We start from the raw sequence: 23,428 nt of genomic DNA on the forward strand, positions 1-23,428 counted from the left end.
TCCCTATGCCATGCTACCACCACCACCACCCCCCTTACACATCCATGCTATCACACACACACTCATTCACAAACACTGAAATACTCATTCATTCCATTAATCACACATACTTGCTCAAAAATTTGCTCTGAAAAAAAACCGTCTTATAATCGAGCAAATACGGTACTAGTAAAACTTTTAGGTATTAAAACCTAGTTTGAGAAATATTGTTTGGGTTCTTGTACCTAAATATAGCTTTCATTATTATGTCAAAGTAAAATAAGAAGGTGATTAGAGAAATGCCATTGTGATAAAGAGAAAAGTGTACAATGACGCGTTAAAGTTTTTTTTCCTGCTGTTTGTTTTTAACACCCAGCTTATTTATTAAATGATTTTCAATAAACAAAAAATGTGCATATTGTTTTTTATTCGATTCATTGGAAAAATAAATCGGCCAACTAATCTATTATGAAAATATTAATTAGTTGCAGCCCTATGGATATCCTTGTATCATATTATTTACTATAAAAAAAAAGTATCAAACTGAGAATTTGACTTGAAAAAAAAACTGAAATAACCAGTGTTTTTATGTTTTTTTTCTGCATGTTATGGGGCAATAAGTACAAGTAGCGTTTTGCTATTTCAAAAGCAGTTTTCCCAAATCTGGTAATTCTTCACCCATGTGCTATTTCGGGTATCTTTGAAGCTGGCCAATGCAATTACCCCATCAAACCATATATTGTTGAAGACTAGATACCCCAGGGTATTCTAATGCTAGCATTTTAACTCTTTCCATTTTCAAAAAAAAAAAATCCACATCCCTGTTATTTGTAAACAAGACTGCATATGATTACAGAGAATATTGAATCAAGCCGATATTCAGATCATGTATTTCTCGCTGCACGTTCTTACCTTTGATTTGTAGCCATTTCTAGTATCAGTCTGTATACGTTTATCCACACCTCTCACACTACCAAAAAAACCCAAAATAAATTAGTACAAATATACTCAGATCACAGCCTCATTAACAATTCCATAATCTGAAGGATTCTGTTGCCTCATTATTTTAAACCCCTCCTCCTCCTCCCACGGTACATGGACCATGGCCTTCCTGGCTCCTGATATTTGTACACTGACTTTGCTGATCTCTGTACTCCTGATTCCGGCTCGTCTGACTACGCGCCTTGGTTCCTGCCCTGGCTTGTCTTATTGGTATAAAAAACTATTACAAAGATGCTAAATTGATGCTAAAGGGGGCAATACACAGTATTAATAACTAAGGGTATGCAGACTTTTGAACAGGGTTCATTTTATTTTTTGTTGTTGTTGCCTTAAGTTTAATGATTGTGCCATTCGCAGCTAGAGAATTGCAAAAAATTAGCTGTGTCTTGGGGTCCGAACGTCTCCAAAACTACAATTTAACGTCACCTTTATCACCACAAGTTGTTTGGAAGGGCTTCAAGAAAAAAAAGCAACTACTCTTATCCAAAAACTCAACCGTCTTCAGTTTGGCAGACAAATGGTATTGGGTTCTATGGTCAGATTAAGCCAAAATGGAGCTTTTTGGCAATAAACACCAGATGTGGGTTTGGCGCAGAGAGAGAGGTAACCGTATGGAAAAGTACCTCATGCCCATGCTTAAATATGGTGGTGGCTCTTTAATGTTTTGGGGCTGTTTTTCTTCCAGAGGACCTGGACATTTAGTTAAGATAAATGGCATTATGGACTCTTATCAAATATCAACAGATATTAAATGAACACGTGACTGCCTCTGCCAGAAAGCTTAAAATGGGCCGTGGTTGGATCTTTCAGCCGGACAATGATCCAAAACATACATCAAAATCAACACAAAATGGTTTGCCGAGCATAAAATCAAGGTCCTACAATGACCATCCCAGTCCCCTGACTTGAACCCTATGGAAAACCTGCGTGGTGAACTGAAGAGGAGAATCCATCAGTATAGACCTCGAAATTTGAAGGATCTGTAGAGATTCTGTATGGAGGAATAGTCTCCGATCCCTTGCCATGTATTCTCCAACCACATCAGGTATTATAGGAAAATACACTTATCTTGGCAAAGTAATTGTGGAATGCATATCTTTAGCATTTCTTTTATAAACCTGTGTTGTGTTTGCAATTGTTTGATGAGAGCATTGTATTTTTGTACCAAGAGGTTTTCCCACCCTAAAGCTTTTTTGTGTCATTTTTACCATGTTTGTTAACGACCATCAGCATGCCAGGCACATCATGCCTCTGTTCTTGTATTTCTCACACGGCTATCTTTATCTATTTGTTTTGAGGGATCCTCCCTAGCATTTACATATTAATTTAACCTGTGAATGTCCCTATGGACATACAAATACGTTCGCAAAAAGGTGCCAGCATTTTTGCATCACTATGCTGCTCCGCAGAAGATCAGGCTGTATAGGAAGAGAACAGAGACACAAGAGGGTCCTGCAGTAGGCAAAAACAAGTTTTTTTTCCTCTCTTATAAACAAAAAATATAATTAAACAGTAATTCTGGGGGTTTATTCACTAAAGCAGGAGTTGGTCGGAGAATGCTATGAATTCACTATGCATTGTAGAGGGCTTTCCATTGCAAATTTCCTTTCAATATTACTAGCCCTGCATATTCAATGTATAGTTAAATTTGTAAGGTGAATAAAAAAACAAAAGAAATCATCGACGTATATATGCTTTATGCAGTACCATAGATTCTATTCCTGAAGCAGAAGCGCACTGAAGTTTGCCCTTCACAATGTAAAGTAAAATCAAACAGATTATATTGCAGTTCTCCTGTCAAATCCCCGTTACGGAATAAACCCCTGTTTTAACGGAACCCTTAAATTTCAAATCCTGTCACCATCCTATGTGATTTATTTCCCGGTACTCTGCTTCAGCTATTTGAGGCGACAGTGCAAGCCGCTGTCACTGCATAAGAAAAGGCAAGGTGCATCGGCTATACGAATCTACGGTATAATTTCTTAACACGTTTCGATAAAGTAAAGCAGGTTTTGGAAGAAAACAAACCGGCGGCCCCCACCTTTCGCCGATAAATAGCCGAACGACAGGCCAAGTAGGTCCTATACGACTTAGAAACGTCTCTACACAACTCAGTCTCAGCTTCGAATTGCCCGCCGAAAAATGACGCCAGAGAACGCTGAGATTCAGAGGAATGACTCGTGACGCGACTTCTGCCATCACTAACGATATTATATATTACAGTATAAAAAGGGAGGAGCTGAAGAGAACAATCGAGGGTGGCGCTAGTCTACAGCATTTCTAGTAAAACGAAACTGACTCTAACTAACCCCAATAACCCCCCCCCGGCTGCAGAAAGTGGCGCCACGGCGCTAGCTCAGGTGCGGCTGCTGCGTTTGCCCTAAGTCTCTTGCAGGTTCGTGTAGCCTCTTGCGGGGATGTTATTTGTCCAACGGCTGGAACATGCTTGACGTTATTTATGCGAGTATTTTAGTGTTATTAGACGCTGAAGGAGATCTCCCGCCAGCGTGTAACATTTATGTTATTAGTACGAAACGTAGCAATATTGTTCTAAGTATCTGGTGGCTGAAGAGCAGGCGAGGTACACTGCTGCCGTTATATGCACGTTAATGTATATGGTAGGTCTGTGCTCCCTTTTAAAACGATTCTGACCCCCCCGTGTATATATACATATATATTTTCTGTGAGGGGGGTTAACCCTTCTCCATACATGCGATAATTTTATTGAGGGAGAGTGGATCTGCAAGTACTTGCAGTGTGCCCCTTTATGATGCGTTCTTTAGGGGGATATAAGTGGCAGTTAACGGTCCCATTTTTAAATCTGGGGCATGCTGTAGCAGTGTTGCTTTTCCTATCCAGACTTCAGGCAATAGGGTGTAGAACTTGCCTGCACTCACATCAGACTTGCCATACTTTGAAGCTAGTGTCCCCAAAATGCAACTTTGCAACAGTGGTTTATGGAAGGACCCGCCAAAAAAACTTGCGGGCGGGACTGCGCGGGAAATCTGCAGTTCAGGTGCGGAACACACACTGCGGGAGCGGGAAAAAAAATCAGCGGGATTGAAAAAGCAGTCCCGCGCTGGGCTCTAGTGTGATGCATAGTTGCATACTTCTTAGCAGTGATGAGCAAGATTTCTTCTGACCTGGTATTGCTTGACTCAGGTCTGCTTTGACCAGGAGGTGATCACTTAATCTTCTCTCTGAGCTGAAAATTGTCTTGCAGATATTGGGATTATGAAGTGTTGCGTGGCCATATTGCACTGCTTTTGCAAATTAATCTACTACTTTATTTACCAGTTTATATTAATCAACCAACCTCTGTCTTGTGTTTACTTTCAGTGATGCACAATATCGGATTTGTGAAACGTACCCCCAGCTTCTCCCCCCCCCCCATTCAAAGATCACCGTGTAAGAATTGTACGGGATATTATCAAGGAGGGACGGTCCTGGACCTGGAGGCTGCCGTTTTAGGCAGTCCTGATATTTTGGCCTTTCCCTGCTCAAAGACCATGCCCTCCTAATCTAGAAGTTATTCCCTCCATAGACTTTAGTTAGAGGGTATCTAGAAGTGAGTGATTTAACCACAGGGCAGCATTATAAGGAATGGGGATGTTTGGTAGGTTTTTTTTTTTTTTTCTGTTTGATTGCCATAAAAATCATTTAATTAAATACCTTTAACATGTGCAATTAAAGTGGTCTTGAAGTAGCATTGCATCCTGAGACCAGACATACTAGATCATATGTTAACAAATGAAATGTATGGTGTTAGGAAATAATTTTGGCGTTTTATGTCTGAGTAAATAAAATGTATATCTAAAAGGTGGCATCTATGCACATTTACTGTCTGTACAAAAATAAATACTAAAATGCATCGCTAACTCAAGTGTCTTCGCATTCCTTGGTTGTTTCATAGTGAACAGAACAAAATCACCTCATCAGTTATTGCTTCAATTAATGGCTAAAATGTGGAATTTAACTATATGGTGTGCATATACCAGTCAGAAAAACAAAATAGAGACTGTTAGGATAGCTTTGTGACAGCATTTCTTGGATTCTCTCCTAGTGTGTGGCAAAGGCAGCTGGAACCCCACACCCATTCTCATACAGACGAGTGAGGCAATTATCCTGGGGATGCCTGTGAGCAGAATACTGGAAAATTGCCCCTGTAGTGACCGCAGCTAGACTTTAACCCCCTTCGTGACAGGCTGATTTTACTTTTTGTACCCTTCGTGGCAATGGCCGTTTTAACATTTCTGCGCTGCTCGTGTTTAGCTGTAATTGTCTTCTTTCCCGTTTACTGAACTCACACAAGTTATATATTTGTTTTTTTCAGGACAAGAAGGGCTTTCTTTAGATGACATTGTTTTGATTGTATCATATTTACTATTTAAAAAAAGTATAAAATATGGTGAAAAATTTAGAAAAAATGACTCACTTTTAGTTGAAAAATCTTTTACTCTTCTATAAAAGGTAATGAAAAAACCTGCTAAATAGATTCTACTATTTGTCCTGAGTTTAGAAATACCCAATGTTTTTATGTTTTTTTGTGCTTTTTTTCTACATGTTATGGGGCAATAAGTACAGGTAGCTATTTGCTATTTCAAAGCCATTTTTTCCAAATCTGGTAATTCTTCCCCCATGTGCCATTTCGGGTATCTTTGAAGCCGGCCAATGCAATTAACCCCATCAAATCATATATTTTTGAAAACAAGACACCCCTGGGTATTTCAGATGCTAGTATTATAACTCTTTCCATGCACCATATCTACCACCAGTCTTTGTCAAACTTTGTGGTAGTCATTTTTTTACTTCAGGTATGAATAAACAGGTTCTGGTATATGTCACTATCATAAAACACCCCAATATGTGTTCAGCAACATCTCCTGAGCACCTCACGGTACCTCACATGAATGATTTTGCCTGGCTGTTTGGGGTCAAAAGGGCCACATTTGGGGCATGCGCATTTTCACTTTGGCATTTGGGGATCGACTGCCCATGCCTTATTTGGTACATCTTTGAGCCGGGCCATTTCAGTGTGCCCAATAAAACCATATATTTTTGAAAACTAGACACCCCCGGGTATTTTAAATGCTGGTATTTTAACTCTTTGCATGCACACATTTTACCACCAGCATTTTTTCAATGTTTGCAGTAGTGTTTTTTTTTTGTGTATTTTTCCCACACACACCTACCTTATGTATGAATTTACAGCTCCTGGTATATGCCGCTGTCACACAACACCCCAATATGTGTTCAGCAACATCTCCTGAGTGCAGTGATACCCCACATGCATGGGTTTGTCATTTATGGGGGGAACTAAAAGGCCACATTTGGGACGTGTGCATTTTTCTAATTGGAAATTAGATGTGTGGCCATCCTTCCCCCCCCCTGTGTTAACTGGGATATTGTGGAACCCGGCCAATTCAATTTACCCCATCAAATCATACATTTTTTAACCCCTTAAGGACCGGGCTCATTTTTTCCTTTTTGTACCCTGTGGGACTGAGGCTGTTTTAACACTTTTGCGGTGCTTGTGTTCAGCTGTAATTTTCGCCTCACCCATTTAGTGTACCCACACATGTTATACATTGTTTTCTTCAGGGCAAGATGGGCTTTCCTCAGATATCATATGTTTTGATCATATCACCTTATTTACTATAAAAAAATAATAAAACATGGTGAAAATTTGAAAAAAATACCTTTTATGACTTTCCTTTGAAAAATCTTTTACTCACCTACAAAAGGAAGTAAAAAAACTAGCTAAATAGATTCTATTTGTCCTAAGTTTAGAAATACCCAATGTTTTTATGTTTTTTTGCTCTTTTTTGTAAGTTATTGGGCAATAAGTAAAAGTAGCGTTTTATGATTTCCAAACCTTTTTTTCCAAATCTGGTAATTCTGCCTCCATCTCCTCTTTGGAACATCTTTGAAGCCGGTTAACTCAATTAATCCCCATCAAACCATATATTTTTGAAAAACAGACACCCCAGGGTATTTCTCACACGAATTGTAATTTAGTTATAAATATAAAGATCCTGGTATAGGTCACTGTCAAACAACACTCCAGTATGTGTTCAGCAACATCTCCTGAGTATGGTGATACCCCACACGCATAGGTTTGTCAGATTGTTTGTGTGGTAAAAGGCTACTTTTGGGACATGCGTAATTCAGGTAGTCGTTTGGTCATTCTGCCTCTATATCCTCTTTGGAACATCTTTGAAGCCGACTAGTTCACTTTACCCCATCAAACCATATATTTTTGAAAACTAGACACCACAAAGTATTTCAAATGCTGGTATTTTAACCCTTTTATGCATGAGATTCTACCACCTGCCTTTCCCAAAATTTAATTTTGTATTCAGGAATGAATTCATAGCTCCTGGTATGGTAGTCCTCTATTTTGGTCAGTCTGTACCTACGCCCTATCGTTGAGCCCGGCCACTCCAATTTACCCCATCAAGCCATTTTTTATTAAATTAGACGCCCCTTGGTTATTTGAAGTGCTTTTATTTTAACTCTTTGTATGTTGAGATTTTTTTTTGAAATTTTGGCACTTGCTCAAAATAAACTATTTTTTTTTTGCATTTTGCTGGTACTGGATGGTTCCTCTGGTGACATCACTGCATAATTATTTTTAAACGTTAGCACATTTTTTTTTTATATATATTTTACTAATCACATTGTGATTAGAAAGCTGGGCTCCATTGACTTCCATGGTTGAATGCAGTACCTGTATTCAACCTGCAAGTGGAGCCAGAGTTCTCTAGAGAGTCTGGAGACCATCTAGCGAACTTTTTCATCTTTATTATTTTTTTTTTTTACCGGGCGGCCACCATCTTGCAGATGGCGAAGATCACTTGCAGTAGCGGCTGTGACTGCTCTCTGGAGCGGTCACAGCCCGTCCTGGGGTAAGTATTTGGTGTTGCTGAATGCCTCCTGATGGTTGATCACCTCCTAAACGCTTTTAAAACGGACATCCGCTGCCATACAATGTATGGCAGATGTTGACGCCCCGGGGAGGGGCCAGACACGGCCCCTGGTGCCGATCATGGCGTTGCTGAATGCCTCGTGGTCGAAGCATTACAGCAACACCGTTTGGGTGCAGAAAGCGAACGTAGATCGCTTTCTGCACCCGTTTAAAGACACTAAACGGGACTTTAATTGTCACTAACCTGATGTTAGTGCATGACGTGCCAGAACCGGCAATTGTCATTAAGGGGTTAATAACTTTGTCTGGCTTTCCCCTCAAAATTTGAAGGATCTGTAGAGATTCTGTATGGAGGATTAGTCTTGGATCCCTTGCCATGTATTCTCCAACCGCATCAGGCATTATAGGAAAAGACACTTATCTTGGCAAAGGGAGGTAGCACATAGTATTGACTAAAAGGTTGCCAGTAATTGTGCAATGTGTATATTTAGTTTAGACCTGTGTTGTGTTTGCAATTGTTTGATGTGGAGGAGAGCAGAGTATTTTTGTTTATTGTTTGAAGAAAAGATCAAAGCACTTCTTTGGTCATATTTACCCAGGGTGCCAATATTTGTGGAGGGGCACTGTGTGCTTTGTGCTGCATTGCTTTTGTGTCTAATGAGCAAACATTGGTTTTAAAATCAAAATGTATTTAACCTCTTAAGTACCAAGGATTTTTCCCACCCTAAAGTCCAGAGCTTTTTTGTGTAATTTGTTTACGACCATCGGTATGCCAGGCACATCATGCCTCTATTCTTGTATTTCTCACACGGCTATCTTAATCCATTTGTTTTGAGGGATCTCCCCTAGCATTTACATATTCATTTAACCTGTGACTGTCTCCATGGACATACAAATATGTTCGCAAAAAGGTGCCAGCATGTATCAGTACATCCAGCCTTTTGGCATCACTACGCTGCTCCGCAGGAGATCAGGCTGTATAAGCAGAGTTTGGACTTAACCCCATCAGCAAGGATCAGGATGTATCACAAAGAAAGAGACACTGGGGGGGTCCTGCTGGTATTAGGCAAAAACAAGTTGTTTTTTTTCTCTTACAAACCAAAAATAAACAGTCATTCTGGGGGTTTATTCACTAAAGCGGTAGTTGGTTGGAGAACTCTATGAATTCACTTTGCATTATAAAGGACTTTCCATTGCAAATTTCTTTTCAATATTACAAGCCCTGCATATTCAATGTATAGTTCAATTTGTAAGATGAATAAAAAACATAGACTCTATTCCTGGAGCAGAAGCGCACTGAAGTTTGCCCTTCACAATGTAAAGTGAAATCAAACAGAATTTTCCTGCCAACTCACCCGTTACTGAACCCTTAAGTTTCAAACTCTGTCACCATCCTACGTGATTTATTTCCCGGTACTCTGCTTCAGCATTTTGAGGCGACAGTGCAAGCCGCTGTCACTGCATTAGAAAAAAGCAAGGAGCATCGGCTATACGAATCTACGGTATAATTTCTTAACACGTTTCGATAAAGTAAAGCAGGGTTTGGTAGAAAACAAACCGGCGATAAATAGCTGAACGACAGGCCAAGTAGGTCCGATACGATTAAGCAACGTCTCTACAGCTCGGTCTCGGCTTCGAATTGCCCGCCAAAAAATGGCGCCAGAGAACGCTGAGATTCAGAAAAAGGTCTCGGGACGCGGCTTCTGCTATCACTATATTAAATATTATACAGTATAAAACGGGAGGAGCTGAAGAGAACACCCGAGGGTGGCGCTAGTGTACGTCATTTCTAGTAAAACGAAACTGACTCTAACGAGAACCCCCCCATCATTGTTATTGCTAGCCCAATCATGTTGCAGTGTATGCGGGAGAGTGTCACGTGCTAACATGTCGCCACGCCATTGGCTACCATTGGCTACGGTATTTGTACGTAAAGGAAGCGCTCTGAGGGCAATGGTGTTCAATTTTCGTTTGTGCGTGGCGGTTAGCTGGACGCGCCAGAGCAGGTGAGGTTGCTGTTATGGCTGTTATGGCTGTTATGTTTGCCGTAAGTCTCTTATATAGGCTCGTGTAACCCACAGCAGTCTTGCGGGGGGGTATTATTTGTCCAGCGGCTGGAATATGCTTGACGTTATGTAGGCGGATATTTTACAAGCTTTATTAGACACTGAAAAACTCCCGCCAGCGTGTAACGTGTTATTAGTACGAAACGTAGCAATATGTTCTAAGTATCTAGCGGCTGAAGAGCAGGAGAACTAAGGGGAGGTTGTATGGAATTAATTCATATTCCTAGTGAGTTACGCTCGTTAGAGGTGCACTGCTGCCGTTATGTGCGCTTTAATGCATACGATGAGTCTGTGCTCCCTTTTAAAACGATTCTGCATAATTCCTCCACTGTGTGTGTGTATGTGTGTATATATATATATATATATATGTGTATGTATATATATTTATATATATTTTTTTTTTCTCTGTGGGGGTTTAAGCCTTCTCCATACACGTATGTGATAATAATTTTGAGGGAGAGTGGATCTGCGAGTGCTTGCTCCCCCTTTATTATGCGTTCTTTAGGGGGAAATAAGTGTCAGTTAACTGGGGCATGCTGTAGCTGTGTTGCTCTTCCTATCTAGACTTCAGGCAATAGGGTGTAGAACTAGCCTGCACTCATATCAAACTTGCCATACTCTACATGAAGCTAATGTCCCCAAAACAGCAAAGTGCAACTTTGCAACAGGTGGTTTATGGAAGGATATGTGATGGTATTTGCAACAAATTTATGTCCAGATCTTATTTGAAACACTATCGGTCATATTCCTTACAACTATTAAGCAGTAACTAAATGGTGTAAAAGGGAGGTTTTCCACCATACTTAACACTAGGTGTGATGCATACTTCTTAGCAGTGATGAGCAAGATTTCTTCTGACCTGGTATTGCTTGACTCAGGTCTGCTTTGACCAGGAGGTGATCACTTAATCTTCTCTCTGAGCTGAAAGTTGTTTTGCAGATATTGGGATTATGAAGTGTTGCGTGGCTATATTGCACTGCTTTTGCCAATTAATTTACTACTTTATTTACCAGTTTATATTAATCAACCAACTTCTGTCTTGTGTTTACTTTCAGTGATGCACAATATCGGATTTGTGAAACGTACCCCCAGCTTTTTTCCCCTTTTAAAGATCACCGTGTAAGAACTGTACGGAATATCGTCAAGGAGGAACTGTCATGGGGGAAATTGAATTAAAATTGCATTGATAAGTACAATTTTGTAAGCAGTAATATAGATTGGCATTTAAGAAAGCTTCATTTTATTTCCTTTTTGTCCACGTAAACTTTTATCAGTGGACCTGGAGGCTCATGATATTTTGGCCTTTCCCTTGGCAAAGACCATGCCCTCCTAATCTAGAAGTTATTCCTTCCGTAGACTTTAGCCAGAGGGTATCTCTAGAAGTGAGTGATTTAACCATAGGGCAGGAATGGGGATGTTTGTCTGGTAGTTTGGGTTTTTTTTTTTGACTGCCATAAAAATCATTTAATAAAATATGTGCATGGGGGGTTAATTAAAGTGGTCTTGAAGTAGCATTGCATCCTGAGACCAGACATACTAGACCATATGTTAACAAATGAAATGTATTGTGCTGGGAAAAGTAATTTTGGTGTTAGTTTTATGTCTGAGTAAATAAAATGTACATCTAAATGTTGGCATCTGTGCACATTTACTGACTCTGTACAAACATAAATACTAAAATGCATAGCTAACTCAAGTGTCTTTCCTTGGTTCTTCTATAGTGAACAGAACAAAATTGCCTCATCAGTTATTGCTTTAATGGCTAAATGTGGAATTCAACTATATGGTGTGCATATACCAGTCAGAAAAACAAAATATAGACTGTTGGGATAGCTTTGTGAGAGCATTTCTTGGATTCTCTCCTAGTGGTATGTGGCAAAGGCAGCTGGAACCCCACACCCTTTCTCATACAGATGAGTGAGGCAATTATCCTGGGGATGCCTGTGAGCAGAATACTGGACACTTGCCCCTGTAGTGACCACAGCTAGACTTTAATAACTTTGTCTGGCTTTCCCCACACAGAGTATGTGTACGAACATGGGAGTTTACACAAGACTCGAACATTTTGTATTTGTGTCACTGGCCAACCCCTGTGAGCTGCTTCTTAGCTAATGGATGAGCTAGATAATACATGGTCTTTTAATGATGGTGGTTATGCATTATACAGAACTCCAGACTGTATTCCAGTAGAAGCTGGCTGGTATTTGCCTTAGATAATGATACAAGGGTGTTGGACTTTACAAATGCTGTGAGGATTTAAAACAAATGACCCAGTAGTTACACGCATACTACTTTAATTTTTTTCGGCATATCATTGTTAAATACAAGGTACGCAATGCCAATAAGTATCACACTTGTAGTATTAAACATTCTGAAATTGGCAATTGCCCCTGCTCTTAAAACATAATGACAAATTAATAATCAATCTAATCATTTCAAGTAAAGGTATGGAAATGCTGCGGAACATTTATAATGGATAGCTTATGTCAATAGTAGAGGCAAATGCTGTGACTACAAACCTGATTACAATTCAAACAAAACTAGAATGCTCTGTCAGGGTTCAGACAAAATGTATAGGAGCTACCCCCCCATACTAATCCACACAGTAACATACGTTCATAAACTTTCACACATTAAGATGCCTACACTTGCGCATACTAACGCATGTAAACATACTTGTGCACATTAAGATATGCACTCACACACAGTACTTTCATACAAACAGCATGCACTGTAACCTTTACACACACATAGTAACATACATGCACACATTTCATACACACAAACACACTCAGTAACAATTCCATATACATACATACATACTATCTTTTTTCAAAAACCTCGGCTCAGGACACCTTCTGCTCCCTCAGTCATCACATGCTGCTTTTATCTGAGCGCTAGTGACAGACATCATACCTGTTCTTGAGTAGGGGTGATCTACTTGTAGCTTATTTGTCTATGAAGATAATCGCTGAACAGCAGTATTATACCGTATTTGCTCGATTATAAGTGCTCTGAAAAATACCCCTTGTCTTATAATCGAGGTCGTCTTCTAATTAGACCTCCGCTGGGGCCAGGCTGCTTACCGGTGCTTTGGTCGCAAGCAGCTTCTCTTCTACCGGCGGCAAGAGAACAGGAAGCTGAAAGTGTCACATAACTCTGCCTCCTTCCTCTGGGGGCGGGGCCAGAGAAGTTGCTCGCACAGCCGGGCCCCTGCAGAAGTCTTGGAGTGAGAGATCTGCAGTTCAGGTAAGGGGGTGGGGGAGGGTTTTTGAGCAAGTATGTGTGATAAATGGAATGAATGAGTGTGCGATAGCATGGATGTGTAAGGGTGGTGGTGGTAGCATGGCATAGGGAGGCTGTACTCACACTCCCATCATCCCCAGGTTCCATCATGTAGTGGCTGCCTTGGCTTGATAGGAGTGTGATTGCTGTTAGCAGTTATATATACCTCCAGAAATGCCTTTTAACCCCCTATATGCCACTCTGCCCCATGATATGCCTTTTAACCCCCTATTTGCCACTCTGGCATATAGGGGGTTAAAAGGCATATCATGGGGCAGAGTGGCATATAGGAGGGTATAAGACATTTCTGGAGGCAGAGTGGCATATAGAGGGTTAAAAGGCACATCATGGGGCAGACTGGCAAAAAGGGGGTATAAGGCATTTCTGGGGGCAGATGTGCATAACTGGGGGGGCAGGTTGTCAAATAAAAGGAAATAAAAAAAAAAATATTCTCAATCATAGCTTTTATTAAATATGAAAAAATTGTTTACATGAATTAATATTTACTACTAAAAAATTTTTCCTATAGGGTAGTCTTATATTCAGGCTTTGTTTTTTTCCTAAATTAATATTTAGATTTTGGGGGGGTAGTCTTATAATCGGGCAAATACGGTAATTCAAAATCAGAACTTGAGATTGTCAGTCTAGGCATAAAAGCATCTGCTATGTAATAATGCAGTCTTTATATACAGTTAGTAAATGTATGTTGGCTGCTGGTAGATGAACCCACTACTGCATCAGTAAAAAAGATTACACTGTTTTGTACAATTTTAGCTGTTGTAATACTGTTTCATATGTATTTATTTTGTAGCAATTCTTCAGCTTCATTAAAAAGTGCTAACCTGCCAAAAGTACAACAGGGTGCTGCCTAATCCATTGATGAATCCAGTGGCATGGGAATCTACTGCAAGTACATAAAAGTGAACCACCACTGCCTGTGCACACGTTTGTTGCGTGCTGAAAGATGGGCACAGTGAAGTAAAATGTGTTGATTCTTGAAAACAAAATATAGGTTATGGATGCCTGTTAAATTGCTGTTTTTCCCCTCTTTATTTGCCACTGCTTGCAAACATTCCTATATAAATTTAACCGCTCAAAGGTGATGAGTATAACAAGATTTGCAAATGGTGCATTACCTGAAAAACAAGGATGTTTACAGAACTAGGATATCCTCATTCATCCATAGGGTTATTCAAGTAATCAAACACTAGAAATATGTTGATTGGAAGAATTTTAACAGAACTACAATACCGAACATTTTAGCCACCTTGGGTTGATAGATCTCAGTCAGTTAGGCCAGCATTGGGATTTCAAGGTGCATTAGTATACTAAGGCTTCATCCATCAGGTGTGTAGAGTCGGATAAGGTGCTGTAGTTCAGTTGGGTAGCCACTTACAGGGCAGCGCTGGTGATTTTTCACATAGTAATAGGCACAACGATAACAGAAAACATAGCCGGAGGTACCAAGAGCCGTATCGTTGACTCGTACCTTACGGCAAAGCGGACATACGGTTTTAAGTTTGGGCAGGAGTGGCGAGTAGGTTTCTAGTTCGAAATGCAAGGGAGGAGAAGGGACAGGAAGCGTATTCAGGGACTTGAGAGTTTCTTGATTTTCAGAGGAGTACCACCATTCTAGAAACTGCAGAAAGAAGACACCCAAGGATAAGCTGGACGAGACTGAGAAGGCCACACCACCGATGGCTTTTTTCATGATGCATCGGACACGCTGGCTCAGGCTGCAGAAGAAAAACTGCTGTATTTAATACTGACAGAGGCTAAACGAAACCATAAGCCATAAATACCATGACAAATGTGCTTATAGGTACTATGATGTGATTTTATTATTCCTGAAAACAGTAACTGTAGCTTGTGTGCTGCCTACAAACCATCATGCTAAGAGGTAGTAAGAAGAGCAGTTACAGATATATATGGATACAGTATTTCACCAAGTAGCTGAAGAATTAATGTGTTTAGTTCTTGTAAATTGTACTTTTTTAAAAACAAGATCTTACCTCATCGCAGCCTGGCGTGCTGTTGGCTTTTCTGTTATCTTTTCCATGGCCTTGAGATCGTCTAGCGTCAGTCTTGCAAGCTGCACTCCAGCTAAGCCTAGCAGAGGAGAGTGATGTCTGCCGTGCCACAGAATATACCGTAGTTGGTAAAACAGAAACAAACCTTCCCAAGAAAATCTCACAAAGGGATAAGATGCCAGGAAAGCTTTATAGAGTCTTTTGCGAAAAGATGTTGGGTTTTGTATGGAATAATCTTCTTCCTCTCGCAGCCTGCTAACTAATTTCTCCAGCTTCACCCGCAAGTAAGGTACTAGCACCAAAAGCAGCAGCGACTTCCAGTACTGTTTTCTTGGCAAGGGACAGTGAGCTCCTGTACTTCCAACTTTCACCCGCTTCAGCCCATAGAAGTTTTCAGAGAAAGATGCATTGGCCCAAGACAAGTAGTGCTGCTGGAGAAGAAGATCCAGCAGCATATAGAGTTCATCAAACCACCTCCACAGAGTGCCATAGCGTGCAGGATTGGATTCTGCAAGCACCTGTTAAGTATAGAGAACATGGATTATTTGTCATATGGAAAAGCATAGTCAAGTTCTAGAATCTAAACTAATGCAAAATGTGAAAATGCCATTAACATCAATCAGTGTACGAAATGGGCCAACCAAGTGGTTTTTGATGATTTATTCCAACACCTTTAAGGAAAAAAAAAAGCTTGTATCCATTTCTATTCAAAAAAGCACACATAGGGTTATGATGGGTAAAAATTTTAATGGTGAAACTAGACTCATGTGAAATATTGTTACATCTGATTTTATTTTTTGTAACCACTGTATTTGAATACATTTATCGTGCTAATACAAATGACCTATCAAAAACCTGACAAATAAGCTCTGATGAAAACTGCACTTACTCTCCAGTAACGCTTCCCATCCCCTCTCAGTTGTGGTACCACACGGCTTAGTTCTAGGACCCCTTCTGTTCTCACTTTACACTACCTCACTAATCTCATCCTTTTGGCTTTCAATACCACCTGTATGCTGATAACATCCAGATCTACCTCTCCTTAACTGCCTCCTCGTCTCTCTAACTGGATGTCTGCATGTTTCTTAAACTCTCTCAAAAACTCAACTCCATATTTCCTCCCTCCAATGCTAACATTTCTCCATCAATTTCCCTCAATGTCAATGGTGCAATCCTCTCTTCATCCCATAATGCTTGCTGCCTTGGTGTCACCCTTGACCTATCGTCCACTCCCCACATTCAGTCTATCTCAAAAAACTGCCGCCTTCATCTTAAAAACATTGCCCGCATGGGTCCCTTCCGAAAACAGGATGCCACTAAGGCTCTTATCCATGCTCTCCTGGCTTGATTATTGTGACTGTCTTAGCTTGGATCCCTCATACCCATCTCGCCCCTCTACAATCAACCATGAACTCTGCTGCTAGACCTATTTTCTGTTCCCGTCCCTTTTGCTAATACCGCTCCCCCTGTCAGTGTCTTCTTTGGCTGCCTGTAGAATTGCAAAATCTTGACTCTTACTTTAAAAGCACTTCATAAAGGTTTCCCTACTAAAATATTCTTCTATCCTCGCCTCTAATTTCTAGCTCTCATGCAACATGCTTACAAGACTTCTTAAGGGCTGACCCTATAAGAGTGGCTTCTCGCGGCCTATGTGTCTTTCCCCCGGCCTTTGGTCCTTTAACACCCCCACTTTTTTAAGGACACCTACAAACTTAAGGCTTTACACCCTTTCTCACCTTTCCTGGTCCCTCTCCTGCGATACTTATACTAGGGTGGCTGGTCCATACCTAACAACGGTACTTTTATCTCTTGTAGACACACCCTAACTCCCTCTAGATTGTAAGCTCTTTTGAGCAGGGCCCTCCTCACCTGTTGTCTCTGTAACTCAAAATATTATGTTATATACCACTTCTATACCAATAATAGTTATACAATACTGCAGATCTGGTATTTGCATTTTTTTTAAATCAAGAAAGCCATAAAACAAATGTGCTAGGAAGACAATTTTCAAAGACATGCAACCTAGCCCCATGTTATTTCCAGCCTGGGTTACATCAGCTCATATTAAGAAATCATACATTACAAACATCGAAATATTAAACAGGAAGCAATTAAAGTGCTTTTAAAATGAATTGGAGGCACATAAGAGAGTATTAGCTGGCCTTTATATAGGTCTCCGAAACAGTACTTGTCAGCACCCTTTACTCACTTACCTTGACAACATGATGCAGAGCAGGTCTTACAGCGGCCATTAAGCTCTCCTGGGCAACTACCTCAAAAATGGTGGGACGGTCATCCCCTGCAGAGGCCGTCGTGATGTGGGCTCCACGCTCTGCCATGTTTCGTCTGTTACGAAGACTGCACTGCTTTTGTGAGTTACAAGTTCACTATTGTGTTCACTAATTCCCCAATATGACACAAGTTACCAGATCAGTAAGCAGGTAAAGGCATCTAGGAGACAATGGTCCAGGTTCTGGTTATAAAGATCCCTACATAAACACATTGTGTAGTCCTGGAGCGTTGGTGGTCTACGTTCTACGGAGGAAAAAAAGAAAGTGTTCTCAGAGTTGCCCACCAATGTGACGATGCTGTTTCTATGTATAGACATAAATCTGGTGTAAATTTTAAAAGCTAGTCGTATCACCATGGCGACCAATGGAATAGCTCTGCTGATAAGACCATTCAGCTGGCTGCTATGGTGACAAGGCCACAATAATTCCTTATACATCAATCTTAAAATGCTTATTTTGTGATTTCATCTCATCCAGGGTTGTCATACAAATAAAACATTTTTATACTAACTACTAGTTAACAATGTCTTGAACCACATTGATCAAGACTGCTTGATGAACATACTCATTATAGGCATGATAGGAATAGTCAATATTTGAATGCATCAACAGTACAACTTAAACCTAATATATATATATATATATATATATATATATATATATATATATATATACACATATATATATGCATGTGGGCAGATGATGAGCCGGCACTGTGACAGCGGTCCTTTGGTCTGTTACGGTTAAAGGTCATATTTACACACGTGTCTCTAACCATCTGTCGCATAGACATTGTCACACATTTAACAGACTATTCAGCAGAAAACCCAAATATTGCCATTTACCATCCTTGCGTCAAATCAGTAGTTAACTTCGCAACCCAAATTTCCACCCCTTTCCGTAAATAACAACTTGCGCCCCTAGAACAGCACAGCTCGCGTAGCAGCTTTCACTTCCTCCGTTTGAAACGCAAAATGACAAGTAAAGAACTCTTAACTTCCTGCACGTGGAACGCACTGTATTTTTTTTTCAGCAGGCGTATTGCATATTTCCGGTGTTTGGAACGCAGGTGGATACGCTTGGAAGGGCTTAGCTTCCGGAATAGCTGTCTGTGCAGCTCCCTCTGAACTCCCGGGGCTTGTCCATATCCGGTCGCAAATTATACCGAAGGTCCGCAGCAGATCTCATCGAGCCGGTGCGTGAGGAAAGGATAGATAAATTCTCTGGTAAGACTACCCCACGAATATAAATAGACCGACTGCTTTCCTTGGGAACGTCCTCAATGCCCTGTCTCCTGTCGCATCTGCAGATGTGTCCAGATGTGTCATTGGCTATTCTGTTTGCTCATTAATTTTCCTCTTGCTATATTGTATTAATTGTCTAGGGAAAAAAATGATCGGTGCATTAAAAATATGTATATATATATATATATATATATATATATATATATATTTGCAGAAAAATCTTGTGCTAAATAACTGGTTATTCACCAGTCTCCATGTATAGGAATGGAAATTATCATATATGTAAATTATTAGCCACCCAGGAAGGATTTGTGTTTATTAAAGTCCTGTATTTTTATTGCTCATTTTTTAATTGTTTTTCCTTTTAATAGTTGCTTAAGGTGGGAGTTTAAACGGGGGAAATCGTGGTAGCTGTGGCATTGAAGAAATAATCCTTTAGAACGTAGTTGGGGATTATAAAATGAACCTCTACCTTTTATGCAAATTACATAGTATATGATTTTTGTGATATCCCATCTGGGTTATTGCAACTCCCTGCTAACTGGTGTCCCCCTCTCCTGCCTTTTACTGCTTCAATCCATCCTCAACACTGCAGCTAGATTAATGTTTCTCCATCACCGTTCCTCACCTCCCGCTCCTCTGTGCCAATCACTCCACTGGCTCCCTATACCCTTCTGAGTCAAATTCAAACTCCTGACCTACAGAGCCTTTACTAACTCCACACCCCCTTATATCTCTACTCTCCTATCTGAATACACCCCTATCCGCTCTCTGCGTTCCTCTCATGACCTTCGTCTCTTTTCTACCATCATTCCATCTTCCCGCTCCAGCATTCAGGATTTCACCTCTGCTGCATCACTTCTTGGGAATTCCCTTCCCTGTTCTGTCAGATTTTCTCCTTCGTATACAACGTTCAAGAACCGTACAACCTTTCCTCATGACACTCTCAGCCAGCATCCCGTTTAAGCCATCTGAACAACTGTCATACTCTAAGGCTCTTACTGACTCAACCAACTCATCCCCATCCAAGCAGTCCTTTCCCACTGTTTCACTTCCCCTTCAACCACCGACTAGATTGTTAGCTCGCAAGAGCAGGACCCTCTTCTCCTGTTGTACCAGTTAGTTATTTGTTTGCGAAATTATTCCGCTTATTGTAACAGCACTATGGAATCTGCTGGCGCTTTATTAATAAATGGAATGTAATTTGTTCTTCTGTTATGTCTATTCCAGCAGTCTGGGCTCCTGTAGAAATGTAGCAGGGATGAACATATTTGAAGCCTCCTTACATAGGCTCTGGGAGCTTCATACATATCTTCCTGTTCAGGGCTGGAATGGTGATGACAAGACTCTTTAAGGCCACTGGCCATCCGATGGTATAAGTGCGCTCTAAGGGTGGATATGGAAAGCCATACGTTACATTTGAATGCTTGTTTAGTGTGTAGCCAGGCATATCCAACCGCTGGCCGTGCACTGCAGCAACCAACCTGCCCAATCTGCCACTGGAGCGGCAGATTGGGTCAGTATGGGGTGCTGTTTGCGATCGGCCCACCAAACATTTGCCCGGTATGGGCCAGCTCTGGTTCTTTCCGTTCTTGCAGCCAGTTTAATCAATTAACCCAAGAAGGAGCCTCAACTCTGTCATTGGAACCACTGCAGCCTGGTGGACACGTAATGGTGGTGGCACATACGTTTAAAGTGGATCTTTCACTTTTCATGGAATTTACAGCTCAGGGCAGTAAATAAACCTATGTCATGGTGTTTATGGATTATAATAAACAATGTATATACCATATACTATTGGAGCAATTATCTAAACTGCCAATTCCCAGGATCTGCATGAATATTCCTTTCAATTAGGTTAAGGAAGTGGTTATGATGGTAAGGAGAAGAATGAGTAGCGCTGGCTGTGGCACATGGGGCCACTGATCTCAGCTTCAATGAGGTGGGATTTTAAACCCTCAAACAATTACGTGGGTTATCAAAAAAAAAAAGCACAGGTTATATGTAATTTTAAGTAAATGGTATAATGTTTAGAGCTGTGACAGCTATACAGCAATAGTTTTTCTCATAGAAGAAAATATTTACTCCTTCCTTATTAGCTACTGACACTCGAGGCTGAGTATGATGGCCGCTGCCACTCGAGGGTGTGCAACAAGACCCCGGGTCTAAATAACCACATAGTTGTTCCCTCGTGAATATTGGATTTTGCAGTGTTTGTGAATAGGTAGTCATGTTTGTGTCGGTTACTTCATAAGGTTATCGTGGATTGCATTCAGGAATTAATTTCCAATGTAATAACGTTATGTATGTTTTGATGTCTCTTGAGGTAGGGTCACTTAATGAGGTAGGGTCACCAGAAACCAGATCAGAGTTGCTTACCAAGTAGTTACTCACTGATCATTTATCGCCTTCAAAACAGTTACACTCATTCCCAAGCAAAAAGCTAGTTTTAATTGATAAACACTGTATTTGCACATTTACACATCAAAGCAATAATCATTACGTTTATAATTAGGTATAGTTGGTAATCAAATTCTTTTTTTTTTTTTTTTTTTTTAAGGTGTTTCAACAGGAGACAGAACCATGACAGACTCAAAGTATTTCACCACCAACAAAAAAGGTACAGCATGGGCTATAACATTCTTGTCAACAGTCAAAGCAGTTTGTCTTCAATCTTCAGATTAGCCTAGAAGGGAGTATTTGGTTTGATATGACCGTACCATCCTAGCAGTATTCATATTACCAAAGCATTACCTAGGAGATCCTACAAGAGCTAATAAAGCTTTAAGAAATAATAAGGCAGGACTGTATTGATTAGAAAGTGAAAGAATGAAACCCGGTGTCAAATACAGTGAATAAATGTGAGGAACTGTATTGATGCCAGTAATTGCTGTCTCTAATAGGTGAGCCTGTCCTAGTAGTCATCAGTCTGGACCACTAAATACTCCTCGCCTTACCTGGCTAAGACGTTATATATGCATTCAGCTTATTGAGCTATTACCACAGATTACAGTTTAAATGGAGAGTTTCAAATATTCATCAATGTTATTGGCGAATGCAAACTTTTTTTCTCCCTGTTTGTAAGCAAGACCAAAGTAAATGAAATATAATTCCCTTACCTGATATCACCCTTTCTGTTCCAGGGGAGATTTTTGAGCTGAAAGCTGAGCTGAACAATGAGAAGAAAGAAAAACGCAAGGAAGCTGTGAAAAAGGTTATTGCCGCCATGACAGTGGGCAAAGATGTCAGGTATCAGATTTCTTTTTCTTTTGCTTTTCATTGTGGCTTATAAACAGATAAGGAATACTGGAAATAAGAAGCTATGGCACTAGAGGAGTGATTTGCCTGCAGTGCCTGGGGTTACCATACTTAATGGAATTCAGGCCTCTAAACTAGGCCAGAAGTAATAACGTTGCTGTAAGCAGTAAAGATCTTCTTTATGCCATTCTTATGTTCTGCCAAGGCGTTCCTTAGTAACACCAGATTATGATCTAGGATTGCAATGGCTGTAAAGTACTCGGTGCATCCACCTATGATGGGAGCCATCATTAACTCCCCACCACTAATAGCTCATGCTTCTTGAGAGGTGATGAATTTGGCTTGCCCCTTGTCAGTACGCTTAACTTTTTTTGTGTGCCTTGCAGCTCTCTCTTCCCAGATGTGGTAAACTGCATGCAAACAGACAACCTGGAACTGAAGAAACTTGTCTACCTATATCTGATGAACTATGCCAAGAGCCAGCCTGATATGGCTATTATGGCCGTTAATAGTTTTGTTAAGGTATGTTTGTTTTTTTTTATCCCAGAGGGAATTATTACAGTATTTTCTTAACAAAGAAAAATAGATTAGCCTATGATGATGTCGATTTAAATATGTTCTCTCTCCATGTAGGTATGTAGGTGTGTGTGTGTGTGTATATATATATATAACTGACAATAGTCATTGTAAGCATTAACAATGCATTTCTGATCCATCTCATGTTATTTGAATGGCATTTGCTTTTTCTCTTGCAAATGCATGGCGGGATCCATTGCTTCTCTCCTTGCCTTGCACTTGACTGAACACTCCTGCTTAATTTTACACATGCATGCTATACTTGCTGTCAGCCAGTTCCCGGAGAGTTTCATGGGATCTGATGACACCCCCTAAATGTGTGCATAGAACGTGCTCTCATTGAATTAAATGAGCAGTTTGCTGCCTGTGACTGACTGCTTTAAGCCACAAAAAAATAATGCTTAAAATTGGGCAATGGAGTAGAGGTTATGCTGCAGCTTTTTCTCAGGGTAGGTGCATTTATTTATTTTATATCTTACAAGTAAATAGATTATTGCCTACCCAGTACTCGCTTTCTTATTTGGGGCCTTGAAATAGCCCTTAAAAAAAGACATGGGCAGATGTAATATTAGTTAACTTGTCTTTTCTTCTGCAGGACAGGAGATGAGTCATTTGAGTTATAGCATGGATGACCTTTAGCTTTTCAGTTGTGTGGTCCTTTGGTATATTGAAATGATAATGCTCATTTAACAGAATGCATATTGTATTTGAAAAGAAGTATTTATTGCTGAAAGACCTTGCTTTTAGTAACTCTTGTTACTCTTGTTGA

General features: G+C 40.3%; 3 protein-coding genes, 1 long non-coding RNA gene and 2 other non-coding genes across 7 annotated transcripts in view; 4 read left to right on the forward strand and 2 right to left on the reverse strand.

The window, feature by feature from the left end:
- LOC128472855 (schlafen family member 9-like) overlaps positions 1-9,591 on the reverse strand; it is a 37,477-nt gene extending 27,886 nt beyond the window's left edge. The window contains 2 exon segments of the mRNA XM_053454821.1: positions 892-949; positions 9,468-9,591. Of these exon segments, the coding sequence (XP_053310796.1) occupies positions 892-908 (17 nt within the window). The 5' untranslated portion in view covers positions 909-949; positions 9,468-9,591.
- On the forward strand, positions 4,097-4,189 carry LOC128476034 (Z30 small nucleolar RNA). Its single transcript, XR_008347062.1, has one exon. It is a non-coding gene; the product is annotated as a Z30 small nucleolar RNA (small nucleolar RNA).
- Positions 9,592-9,843: 252 nt separating the features above from the next.
- Positions 9,844-11,207, forward strand: LOC128472857 (uncharacterized). Its single transcript, XR_008346219.1, has 2 exons — positions 9,844-9,915; positions 11,031-11,207. It is a non-coding gene; the product is annotated as an uncharacterized LOC128472857 (long non-coding RNA).
- On the forward strand, positions 10,807-10,899 carry LOC128476035 (Z30 small nucleolar RNA). The gene has a single exon (XR_008347063.1). It is a non-coding gene; the product is annotated as a Z30 small nucleolar RNA (small nucleolar RNA).
- Positions 11,208-14,478: 3,271 nt separating the features above from the next.
- On the reverse strand, positions 14,479-18,548 carry PEX12 (peroxisomal biogenesis factor 12). Its single transcript, XM_053454822.1, has 4 exons — positions 18,427-18,548; positions 17,504-17,825; positions 15,273-15,808; positions 14,479-14,996 (listed from the first exon to the last, which is right to left on the reverse strand). The coding sequence occupies exons 2-4, from the start codon at positions 17,627-17,629 to the stop codon at positions 14,597-14,599; spliced, it is 1,062 nt and encodes a 353-aa protein (XP_053310797.1). The 5' UTR covers positions 17,630-17,825; positions 18,427-18,548; the 3' UTR covers positions 14,479-14,596.
- A 67-nt stretch (positions 18,549-18,615) lies between these two features.
- The window catches only part of AP2B1 (adaptor related protein complex 2 subunit beta 1), a 39,998-nt gene continuing 35,185 nt past the window's right edge, over positions 18,616-23,428 (forward strand). Inside the window, exons 1-4 of one of the 2 annotated variants that reach the window (XM_053454820.1) lie at positions 18,616-18,807; positions 21,398-21,445; positions 21,969-22,074; positions 22,470-22,605. In XM_053454820.1, coding sequence (XP_053310795.1) covers positions 21,409-21,445; positions 21,969-22,074; positions 22,470-22,605 — 279 coding nt within the window. In that variant the 5' untranslated portion in view covers positions 18,616-18,807; positions 21,398-21,408. Of the gene's footprint in view, positions 18,808-21,385; positions 21,446-21,968; positions 22,075-22,469; positions 22,606-23,428 lie in introns of both variants that reach the window. The other variant, XM_053454819.1, reaches the window with a different exon arrangement.

Source organism: Spea bombifrons, chromosome 2 (assembly GCF_027358695.1).
Source record: "Spea bombifrons isolate aSpeBom1 chromosome 2, aSpeBom1.2.pri, whole genome shotgun sequence".
In the NCBI taxonomy this organism is placed as follows: Eukaryota; Metazoa; Chordata; class Amphibia; order Anura; family Pelobatidae; genus Spea; species Spea bombifrons.

Bases quoted from the DNA above. Each gene is read 5' to 3' on its own strand.
- PEX12 (XM_053454822.1), bottom strand. From the start codon at position 17,629: ATGGCAGAGCGTGGAGCCCACATCACGACGGCCTCTGCAGGGGATGAC. The intron at 15,809-17,503 runs GTAAGTGAGTAA...TATACTTAACAG, and splicing joins CTCTGCATCATGTTGTCAAG to GTGCTTGCAGAATCCAATCC. The intron at 14,997-15,272 runs GTAAGATCTTGT...TTTCTTCTGCAG, and splicing joins GCACGCCAGGCTGCGATGAG to CCTGAGCCAGCGTGTCCGAT.